Source organism: Pristis pectinata, chromosome 2, assembly GCF_009764475.1.
Source record: "Pristis pectinata isolate sPriPec2 chromosome 2, sPriPec2.1.pri, whole genome shotgun sequence".
In the NCBI taxonomy this organism is placed as follows: Eukaryota; Metazoa; Chordata; class Chondrichthyes; order Rhinopristiformes; family Pristidae; genus Pristis; species Pristis pectinata.
The window spans coordinates 24,459,274-24,471,264 of record NC_067406.1 but is presented as its reverse complement, the minus strand read 5'-3'; the positions used below and the strand labels follow the sequence as shown (position 1 = coordinate 24,471,264).

General features: G+C 45.1%; 1 protein-coding gene across 1 annotated transcript in view; it reads right to left on the bottom strand.

The window, feature by feature from the left end:
* Positions 1-7,339: 7,339 nt before the first annotated feature.
* The window catches only part of katnal2 (katanin p60 subunit A-like 2), a 37,494-nt gene continuing 32,842 nt past the window's right edge, over positions 7,340-11,991 (bottom strand). The window contains exons 15-16 of the mRNA XM_052035779.1: positions 8,524-8,626; positions 7,340-7,961 (exon numbers count right to left, since the gene is read on the bottom strand). Of these exons, the coding sequence (XP_051891739.1) occupies positions 7,822-7,961; positions 8,524-8,626 (243 nt within the window). The 3' untranslated portion in view covers positions 7,340-7,821. The remainder of the gene's footprint in view (positions 7,962-8,523; positions 8,627-11,991) is intronic.

Sequence of the window (11,991 nt, the reverse complement as noted above, 5' to 3'; positions counted from 1 at the left end):
ACCACTCGTCATCCTTTGAGGCACAGCCTCAGAATAAAGGGATGTCCCTTTAAAACGGAGATTAGGAGAAATTTCTTCAGCCAGAGTGTGGTGAATCTGTGGAATTCATTGTCACAGAGGGCTGTGGAGGCCAAGTCATTGGGTGTATTTAAGGCAGAGATTGATAGCTTCTTGAATGGTAAGGGAGTTTAGGGTTACAGGGAGAAGGTGGGACAATGGCGGTTAAAACAAAATCTGCCATGATTGAATGGCAGAGCAGACTCGGTGGATTGAATGGCCTAATTCTGCTCCTATGATGGTCTCATAAATTTTCCTATGATTGCACAGTAAAATATGCCCGCCATTTACAGGTGAATATTCACAAGTGAAAAAACACTCAGATGAGAGTGTAGGTGGGATGATTAGTAAGTCTGGAGGTGACATCAAAATTGTGGCCAGTGAAGAAGTTGCCTAAGGTTACAACAGGATATTGATCAACTGGGAAAGCAGACAAAGGAATGGCAGATGGCATTTAACTCAGACAAGTGCGAAGTGATACATTTTGGAAGAACCAGGACATACAAAGTGAACCAAGGAGAGAGAATTGCCTCCACCACCCATGTGGAAAATGAAAACTGTACTTTATGTACTTTATCTCCATTTCGGCTCAGACAGAAATGTATAAGAGGGAGGCCATCTGCTTGGTAACCTCACTCAATATTTCATTGTGATTACTACACCTACTTTGATTGATAATATACACTATAATTACCATCCATGCTGTTGCAACATCATAAAGTGTTTCTGCCTCTGTGTTTGCAAAATATTGGAATAGTCCACCTGATTTCCATAGCACCCCACCCAGAAGAAGAGGATACACGAGATTGTGATGAAAAACAGTGTGCCATTATGCCCATTGCGCCACAGCACTATAGAGAATGCACTGCAAGGGATTCGTTTGGACGGATGCATGCCACGGGGAGATATACTCCACCCATTAGCGAGTTGCAGTTGGGTACCAGGTGTAGTGAATCAGGAGTGGGGGTTTGAGGGAAACAGAAAGAAGTTGTTGGGATAAAGGGAGGAGAATGACCTGTGCACCTTCTCCTGCCCCATAGGACTCGGCTGAAGACTTTCAATGGCATCTGTTCAGGATGAGACTGGTGCAGATGCACAGCAAGATTCACGAGGAGCTGTTTTACTAAATACGAAAGATGTCAAGGAGCATGGAGGATTCCATCTGCATAGCCAGGAGACTGCAACCTCCACTCTGGATATGTCTTTGGTATTTGGCAACACCCCCTCACACGATGCCTACTGGTTCAGACAACACTTGCAGTAAAGGCACAGGTGAGGCCACATGACACCTTGCTGTTTCTATCCATGCTGATTCAGCTCGAGGTCTTTCCTCTGCCATGTGGGAGGATACATGATATGGCACCAGAGAGTGGCTTGATGTCCTCATTGACCAGCAAGATGCCACTTGTGAGCAGGTTGTTGTTCTCATTATGCATCAAGAGCAGATGAAAGCCAAGGTTCTTCAGGAGCACAAGAAAGTTGGATATGAGCTGCTAGCTGATTTCTATACACAGGTAATGCAGTAGCTTGCTCCCCCGCACCAGTAGAGGGATGCCACATGAACACAGATTGCCATCCTACAGAAGAGATATTGCATGCAGAAAATGGCTTTCCTCCTGCAGGAGCAGCGGCATGTCCTCCTTTCTGTTTCCCACCCTCACCCATCTTCATCCTGAGTAGCATGTTGCTCAGTTGTGTAGAAAGCTTACTTGGAAGGGAAGAGTGAAAGACAATAGCAACCAGAGACCTGTAATTTGAGGTCTGTCAGCTCAGCTTAGCTCCAGGTTTGACTGCCAGCAAATCGTTGCACCGTTGTAGACTCAGTCCTCTGAGAGGTGGTCCAGTGTGCAAGGTCGGGACATTGATGATCTCCTTACCGAGGTTAGCATTTCAACTCCCACCATGTCCTTTCAGGCAATACTCATGCTCCACAGCCGTCAAACCCGTCAATCTAATTGGTTCGAGTTATTTGTCTGAAGCCAATGATCATGGCCATCTCATATTTTCATATTTCATATATCTCTATAGGCCATTCAGCCCATTCTATGCCAGCTCTCGGAACAACCCCATCAATTCCATTTCCTACGTATTTCCCTGTAACATAAATTCTCTCACAGATAGATAGTATGGATACAGGCCCTTCAGCCCAACCAGCTCATGCCCAAGGTGTGACCCAACTAGTCCCAATTTCTTGTGTTCGGCTCATATCATGTAAGCCCTGCACCTCCATGTACCTATCCAAGTGCTTCTTAAATGATACTATTGTACCTGCCTCAACCACTTCCTCTGGCAGCTCATTCCATACATTCACCACCCTCTGCGTGAAAAATTTGCCCCTCAGGTCTCTTTTAAATCTTTCCTCTCTCACCCTAAATCTATGCCCCCTAGTTTTGTACTCCCCTACCCTGGGAAAAGACTGTTACTGACCACCTTATCTATGCCTCTCCTAATTTTAAACATTTCTATAAGGTCACCCCTCATTCTCCTACATTCTAAGAAATAAAGACCCAGCCTGGACAACCTCTCCCTATAACTCAGCCCCTCTAGTCCTGGCAACATCCTTTTAAATCTTTTCTGCACTCTTACCATGTCTTTCCTATAACAGGGTGACCAAAACTGTACACAATACTCCAAATGTGGCCTCACCAACGACTTGTACAACTGTAACATAACGTCCCAACTCCTATACTCAATGGTTTGAGTGAGGAAGGCCAGCGTGCTAAACACCTTTTTCACCACCCTGTCTACCTGTGATGCCGCTTTCAATGAACTCTGCACTTGTACTCCTTGGTCCCTCTGTTCCATTACACTCCATAGTGCCTTATCATTCATGGTACAAGTTCGACATTGGTTTGACTTTCCAAAATGCATCACCTCACACTCATCTGTATTGAAATCCATTTGCCACTCCTCGGCCCACTTCCCTAACTGATCAAGATCCCCCTGTAATCTACAATAACCTTTCTGACTATCAACAACACCTAATTTCATGTCATCTGCAAACTTACCAATCAAGCCTTGTGCATTCGCATCCAAATTATTTATACAAGTAACAAATAACAAGGGTCCCAACATCGACCCCTGCAGCACACCACTAGTCACTGGTCTCCATTCCAATAAACAACCTTCAACCACCATCCCCTGCTTACTACCTTCGAGACAATTTTGAATCCACCCAACTAGCTATCCCTGCATTCTATGGGACCTAACCTTCCAGACCAACCTACCACGCAGGGCTTTGTTGAAGGCTTTGCTGAAGTCCAAATAGACAACATCCACTGCCCTACCCTCATCTACCTTTTCGGTTACCTCTCCAGAAAAACTCAAAGATTTGTCAAACATGACTTTCCACAAAAAAAAACCATACTGACTCCTCCTAATCAGACTCTGCTGGTCCAAATGCTGGTAGATCCTGTCCCTCAGAATTCCCTCCAGTTAACTTCCTCACTACTGATGTCAGGCTGATTGGCCTATTATTCCCTAGCTATCCTTCTTAAACAACAGGACGACATTAGCCAACTTCCAGTCTTCAGGGACTTTACCAGTGGCTAACAATGAAGCAAATATCTCTGCAAGGGCCTCTGCAATTTCTTCTCTAGCCTCCCACAAAGTCCGAGGATGCACTCGGTCAGGTGCTGGAGATTTATCCACCTCTATGTACTTTCTCCCTGGTAATATGATGTCCTCCAAAACATCTCCATTTGTTTCCCTTATCTCTTGAGCAACCATGATTTTCTCCTTAGTAAACACTGAGGAGAAATAACCATTAAAAATTCCACCCATCTCCTGCGGCTTGAGGCATAGATGGCCCTGCTGATCTCTAAAGGGACATACTCTCTCCCTAGCTGCCCTTTTAATATAGCTATTGAACCTCCTGGGATTTTCCCTAACCTGCCAGATCCATCTCATACCTTCTCTTTGCCCTCCTGATTTCCATCTTAAGTGTATTCTTAATCTTATTATAGTCAGCAAGGGATTCACACATCGCTGAAGTCGTAAACCCAATGCATGCTTCCTTCTTTAGAGAAAGCTGCTGAGAACAATGCAACCCCAACACCACTAAGTCACATATCAATAGAGGCATTCAAGAGGTTCTTAGATAGACACATGAATGTGCAGGAGATGGAGGGATATGGACATTGTGTAGGCAGAAGGGATTAGTTTAGCTGGGCATTTGATTACTAATTTAATTAATTTGGCACAACTTTGTGGGCCAAAGGGCCTATTCCTGTGCTGTACTGTTCTATGTACTTTTTCTTGACCAGAGCCTCAACATCTCTTGTCATCCAAGGTTTCCTAAACTTGCCAGATTTATCCTTTACCCTAACAGGAACATGCTGCTCCTGGACTCTTCACATCACCCTCTTGAAAGTCTCCCACTTGCCATTTGTTCCTTTCCCATCAAAGGGGCTCACCAAATCGACCTCTGCTAGATCCTACCCAATTCCCCCAAAATTAGCCCTACTGTAGTTTAGGACCCTAACCTGTGGACCTGTCCTATCCTTTTCCAGCACTATGTTAAAACTAATACCAAGTTCATGAGAAATGATTTCCCATGCACGAAGCCATGATAATTATCCCTAATCAGTCTGTGTCCCTCCAAATCCAAATAAATCTCATCTCTCAGAATCCCTTCTAATAACTTTCCCATGGCTGAGTAAGACTCACCAGCCTGTAATTTCCTGGCTTCTCCTTGTAGCCCTTCTTAAATAAATGTACAACATTAGCTATCCTCCAGTCCTCTGGTACCTCGCTGTGGCCAACAAGGATACAACTTACCCTAGTTTAAGCAATGGGTTAGATGCCATATTATTTTTGTGCTTAATTTACATGTTTTCTGAGTACAATGTGTTTAGTAAAAATCTAAATAGTTAAATATAATTTAGTTTCCCCATTTTCATTAATTTTGTATGTAGCCCTATCTGTAAATTTGTTTGTTTTTACGATTTTGTTTTTAAATGGAACAAAATCACATAGAATAATTGAACTGGGCTGGACCAATACATACAGTATTACTGGTTTCAATTTTTCTTGACATTTTTTCCCTTCCTGTTCTGGATTGCTTTCCTCAATAAGAACATTTACCTCTTGTTGATCATTTTGGGCTCTGGAGACGTGATTTCATTTTTAGAACCAAGAATATCTTTAGTGAATGTGCAGTCTTTAAGGAATAGGTTTACTTTGACTCTGTGGAGAAGGATGGAACAAATCAGTTTCACATATTTAGCAGCATTGGCCTCCTGAGTTTTGTTTTTATATGGTTCACAGCTCTTTTTTCTTTTGAGTGATTATTTTTGTCCATATTTATGAAATGTTAGCAAGTTGATGCTTATCTAGTTTACCCATCACTGGACAATTAATTATGCTTTTAAATGGAAATCAGGGATAAAGTCTTGTTAAAAGATGAAGCTTCACGATTTAGGACTCAGTAACATCATAAATAACATACAGGTCAGAGGGAATAGAAATCAAAATGAGTGGACAGAATATTTGTTATGTTGTCATTGATTACATTTGCTGGTTCATTTAATTTTTTTCACAAAGATCTTTCCACGCACCTTTGAGTGCACCAGCCTCTCTGGCATTTGCCAGAACTGGATGACCAGTCTGGGCCCAATCTTACTACAACTGAACAAGGCTTTAGCAACACCATGCTTGGAGAATTCAGAAGTTTTGGTCTATTTAGGAAAGGTAGACTTGCTTTGGAGGCAAGAAAGCCCTAGATTATTCCTGGGATGACAGAGTTGTACCATGGGGAGTTTAGATGAAGGAGAGGTAATCACATTGAAACATAGGATCCTACGTTTTTTTCATGACAAGGCCAGTTTTTATTGCTCATCCCCAATTACCCCTGAACACAACCAACCACTGTTATAGATCTGGAGTCACCTATAAGCCAGACTGTGGAAAGATGGTAAATTTCCCCCTCAAAGGGCATTAGTGAACCAGATGGGTTTTTGCAATATCCTGTGGTTCCCCATTACTAAGATAGGCTGTGTTTTTCAGGTTCCAGATTATTAACCTTAATTCCCATAATTGCCACAGGAGATACAGTCTTGGACCTTTAATGTAGTCACTAGGTTATGAGGTTACTTTAAGTGCTGTGCCACCATTGTACCCACTGCTACAGAAGAGACAACCTATTTCTGATGGTGATGGATAAATGGATCAATAGCCAAGATACCAGGATACTGTCTCCCTCCAGCACCAACCCAGTTCACAGAAATTGGGAATTCGGGGAATTGTCTCCCTGCATTTACCTTGCATGCCCCAACAAAAACATTTACACCTTTTACCCATCATTCTGCTAAAGCACATAATATACATCCATGTTCCTCAGCCTTTCCTCATAGGGCAACTAACTCAGCCCAAGAAATGCACATTTAACACTGAGCTTAGAGATTGTTAAAACCTTGTATGTGTACTTCCTGTGGTCACACTTCTGATTACCAAGTTAATTGGAAGATCACATTTTATCAAAGCACAATTTCTGTGGGTGCTTTTATTAAATATAATGAATAAAACACAGTCATTACAATAGTTACTACATTTACGCCACATTTACTTAGCTGAAAGGAAAACCAAAAAGGACTATACATTCTTAAAGGGTATTTAAGAGTATTAGTTAAAGTTGTGGATCTACACCAAGATCAATTGAACATGGCATGATTTAACTCCAGCCTTTTCATTCATTTACAGGATGTGGGTGATGCTGACACAGCCAATAATACATTGCCCATCTTTAACTGGTGGTGAACCATCATAAAGGCAATGCCCCTACCACTGTTAAAGTAGCAAGTTCCAGGATTCTGACCTACTAGTGATAACACAGGAGCATTACATCTCAAGTCAGGTTGATATATGACTTAGTGGCGTTGACATTGCCTTATTCTCAGCAGCACATATTCCCACCTAGCTCTGTATAACTAGCAAACTTTAAAAGAGTAAAAGTCCTGCCATTTTTTAGCCTGGTAGTTTATTATATAAAAAAAACTAGAAACCATAAATGTTTCTGGTCTTCAAGAATAATGTTGGACTCGAACTTTAAAGGCAGTAAAACATTTTCTTGTCCCACTGTTGACTTACAGATGGGAACTGTTTTCTCAATAAGTATTTTAAAATCCACATATTTAAGAGTAATTTAAATTAAAAAAATTCTGGTACAATGACAACCAATAAAGCAAATAACATCTCCAACCTTGTAGAACACAACTTAGTTTTGTTATGTCATGTAGCAGCAATGAGTGGTGAATAGATCAAAGAATCAATAAACCTCAATTTCCAGAAAAATCCAAAATTTATTAATTTTCCTCAAATTAGCATCTAGTGACTTATCACAGTTGTGACGTGAGTGTTGGCTGGTTGTCTGCTCTCCAGTAAAACTTTACAAAAGGATTCTTTTTCTCTGTTGGATGTATCTCTGTACTTTGTAAAATTCTTCACAGTGAAGACTTTACCAACATACTCTTAAATCACTGAGCTGCACTTGTGGGTGTTGTTCTTGGTGACTGTTGTCTGAAAATTCAACTTTAGATCTCACAGTTTTAGTCCTCATCGATCTAGAAGAACATTCAGAAAAGTTTCTCCCTTTGGCTTTCCAGCATGGCAGAACTTGCAAACATTCAAATGATTAGCCGCCAGTGTGCTTTTGAAAGAGAACAGTTTCAATTTGAAAGTGCAGTGGAAGGTGTTCATAACAAGTCCACCTTCAGTCTGAAAGGGACAATGAGCAAGTCTAGGTTACTGTTTCTTGCATCCTTCAGTTCATACAGACTCATATTCATGCTGCCAGGCAGTGTATTTCTGACCAAGACCCTTAGCAGACGGCTTGGTATGAATTATCACATCGAGAACATCATTTGTGGAGATTGTTTCCAGATGAAAAACAGGCAGACTGCTTTTTCCTTAAAGTAAAAGAAATGACAGTTTTTATTTTTTTTGGAATATAGAAGCACACTTACAGCATTGGGATATACTGAAACATAAACCCAATGAAAATAGTAGCATCCCATGGGGTATGACATGCAGATTATGAACTGGAAGTCCACCACCCATCTTATTGCAATGGCCAACCAGGGTTAAACTTGTATCAAACTGCTTTGACCAAAACATAACCAACATCAGGAATTCCCAGTCCCACACACAGCACCCTAATCTCCGCCTCTAATTGGCGCAAGGCCTGAGCACCGATTTTCTGTGTACAGTTAGCCAAGTATCAGGCTTAAGGCTGTAATAAACTTACAAGGCAAGTCATCTAGTTCTACAAAGCCAGAAGACACGATGACAAATTAAACAACAAGCAACTACTCTTATTTCTCTTTCAGAGTTCATCAATACAAAATAAAGATAATCTTTAGCTAATTGGAAACCACAGAAATGCGCTTCGAGCACATAATTAGATTATAATTTGAGTCACTTTCTTGATTAGTAGCTGAAATTTTCTCCTAGAGATTTGCTTCAACATACCTGTTTGGTGATTTTCTAATGCATCAAAGATTTTTCTCACAGGTCGCATAGCTGCCTCTTTGCAAACCAACTTGAGATCAGAACCAGAGTAGCCTTCAGTTTCCTGTTGGAGGAAGTAGTGAATTATGGAAGTATAATTCCAGGAATAGAGCTGAATTTTTGTTAAATCCAAACTTTCTGGGCTGAAACCTTTAGAATGTAATACAAAGAAGATAATGGTTTAATTTTAACTTAAAACATTGTAGAATTGGGAGCATTTTGACAAAACTACCCACAGGGCAGTTTAGATTAAAACAGTTTAGTTGAAAATGAAGTCATAAAAACAGTAATGGAAAAAAAACAAGATGGTAATGAAAGCAATGTGCATTGGTTCGATCAATGTTCTGAAGTGCTTCGAGTTTGTTAGCATCCATCAACGTGGACCCTCATATTGTTGCTGTTCCTGCCACTGCAAATGTCAGCATGTCTCAGTAGGCAGGGTACTTGCCACTAAACTAGAAGATTATGGGTTCAAGTCCCACTATAGACAATTAAGCACAAAAAAAAATCTAAGCTGGCACTTCTGTAAAGGACTGAGTGCTACACAAAGGTGCCACCTTCCAGATGAGACATCTGCTCTCTCACTTGGATACAAAAGCTCCCATGGCACCATTTTGAAGAAAATCCTGGAAGTTATACCTGGCCAATGCTCATTGTCAATCAGCATTACATAAATAGATTATCTGGTCATTATCACTTTGCTAAGTGCAAGTTTGCGATGCATAAATTTTATGCTGTGGCGACTCACCGTCTAGTCGGGCGAACCGGCTCGGCAGTCGGGTCGCGCGGTGTCGGAGCGACGAGGCCCAAGATGGCGGCGGGCCTCGTCTTTCCGAGCGACGGGGAGAACCCGCGCGCGGGAAAGTCCTGATGACGTAGGACTTACGTCATTGCCGGTTTTTTTGGGCGGGAGTTTTCTCCCTTAAAGGGCCCGCGCAAGGCGGGAAAATAAACCAGTTCTGTTTGGCAACCCTCCGAGTAGAGTCTTTTTTTTATTCCGCGGTAGCAACCGCTACATTGGTGACCCCGACGGTCCAAACGGCTTTTGGACCCGCGAAATGGACGATAGCGCAGCAGCCAACGCAGTGGCCCTCAAGCTGCCCACCTTTTGGACACTTCGGCCCAGCGTCTGGTTTGACCAGGCCGAAGCGCAATTCCACCTTCGGCAGATCACCTCCGACTCCACGAAGTACTACCATGTGGTTAGCTCTCTGGACCAGGAGACAGCTGCCCAGGTTGGAGACTTCATCCAGTCGCCTCCGGAGGAAGATAAGTACCCGGCTTTCAAAGACCTTTTGATCCGGACCTTCGGCCTCTCCCGTCGTGAGCGCGCCGCCCGCCTGCTTCATCTGGATGGCCTGGGGGACAGATCCCCATCCGCCCTAATGAATGAGATGCTGGCATTGGCCGAGGGACACAAGCCATGCCTGATGTTCGAACAGGCCTTCCTCGAACAGCTCCCCGATGACATCCACTTGTTGTTAGCTGACGCCAACTTCAGCAACCCCCGTGAGGTGGCCGCCCGGGCAGATGTCCTGTGGAGGGCCAAGCGCGAGAGCGGTTCGTCCGTCAGTCAAATCACCAGGCCGCGAGCCCAACGCCCGCCTCACCCGGCCCCAGCAACCGAGCAGCCACGCCCCAGGAACGCAGACGACGACACGGGTGACCAGCTGTGCTTCTACCATCAGAGGTGAGGTGTGGAGGCCCGTCGATGCCGCCCACCCTGCAAGTTTCAGGGAAACGCCAGGGCCAGCCGCCGCTGATGGCTACGGCGGCTGGCCGCCGACAGAGCCTCCTCTTCGTTCAGGACAAGAAATCTGGACGGCATTTCCTCGTTGATACTGGAGCGGAGGTCAGTATTTTGCCCCCGACAGGCCGCAACACTCGTGACAGGCCACCAGGTCCTCTACTCAATGCCGCCAACGGTACAACAATACGGTCTTTCGGCACCCGTACCCTTCAATTACACTTTGGCGGCAGCCGTTTTACCTGGACCTTTACCCTTGCCACCGTCGCCCGACCACTCCTAGGAGCCGATTTCCTTCGGGCCCACAACCTGTTAGTCGACCTGCGAAGGAAGCGGTTAGTTCACTCTAGCACTCTCCGGACCTATCCCCTGGGAGAAATCAGCCCACCAGCCCCGCGCCTGGACTCCATTTCCCTTTCTGGCGACGATTTCACCAAGCTCTTAGCCGAATTCCCATCGATTTTGGCACCTTCGTTTACAAACTCTAGGCCCACACATGGGGTACGACACCACATCATTACCACAGGGCCACCCCTTCATGCCCGAGCACGGCGATTACCTCCAGACAAGCTCCGCCTGGCAAAGGAAGAGTTCCGTCACATGGAGGAGCTGGGGATTGTTCGCAGGTCAGACAGCCCCTGGGCCTCCCCCCTGCACATGGTCCCCAAAGCCACCGGAGGGTGGAGGCCCTGCGGTGACTACCGCAGGCTGAATGACGCCACCACCCAGGACCGCTATCCCATCCCTCACATCCAGGACTTCGCAGCGAACTTACACGGGTCCCGCATCTTTTCCAAAGTGGACCTCGTTAGGGGATACCACCAAATCCTGGTCCATCCGGATGACGTCCCCAAAACTGCGATTATCACCCCATTCGGCCTGTTCGAATTCCTTCAGATGCCGTTCGGCCTTAAGAACGCCGCGCAGACCTTCCAGCGGCTGATGGACGCGGTAGGCCGAGACCTGGACTTCGTGTTCATTTACTTGGACGACATACTGATCACCAGCCGTAACCGCCAGGAACACCTTTCCCACCTCCGCCAGCTGTATTCCCGCCTCCGCGATTTCGGCCTCACGATTAACCCGTCCAAGTGCCAATTCGGACTTGACTCTATCGATTTCCTCGGCCACAAAATCACCAGTGACGGGGCAACACCCCTACCCGCCAAGGTGGATGCTATCCGCCATTTTGCCCGCCCCGACACAGTCAAAGGCCTACAGGAATTCCTTGGGATGGTCAACTTTTACCATCGTTTCATCCTTGCAGCAGCCCGTATCATGCGCCCTCTGTTCTCGCTGCTGGCTGGTAAGGGCAAGGACATCATCTGGAGTGACGAGGCTGCGGCTGCTTTCGTTAAGGCCAAAGACGCCCTGGCAGACGCCACGATGCTGGTACACCCCAGGACTGACGTCCCGACTGCCCTCACGGTAGACGCGTCCAACACCGCGGTGGGTGGGGTACTGGAACAGCTACTCGAAGGCCGCTGGCAACCCTTGGCATTTTTCAGCAAACACCTTAGACCGCCCGAACTGAAGTACAGCGCTTTTGATCGGGAACTTCTAGCGCTGTATCTGGTGATCCGGCATTTCCGATACTTTCTAGAAGGCAGGCCTTTCACCGCTTTCACCGATCATAAGCCTCTGTCCTTTGCCTTCTCCAAAGTCTCCAATCCCTGGTCAGC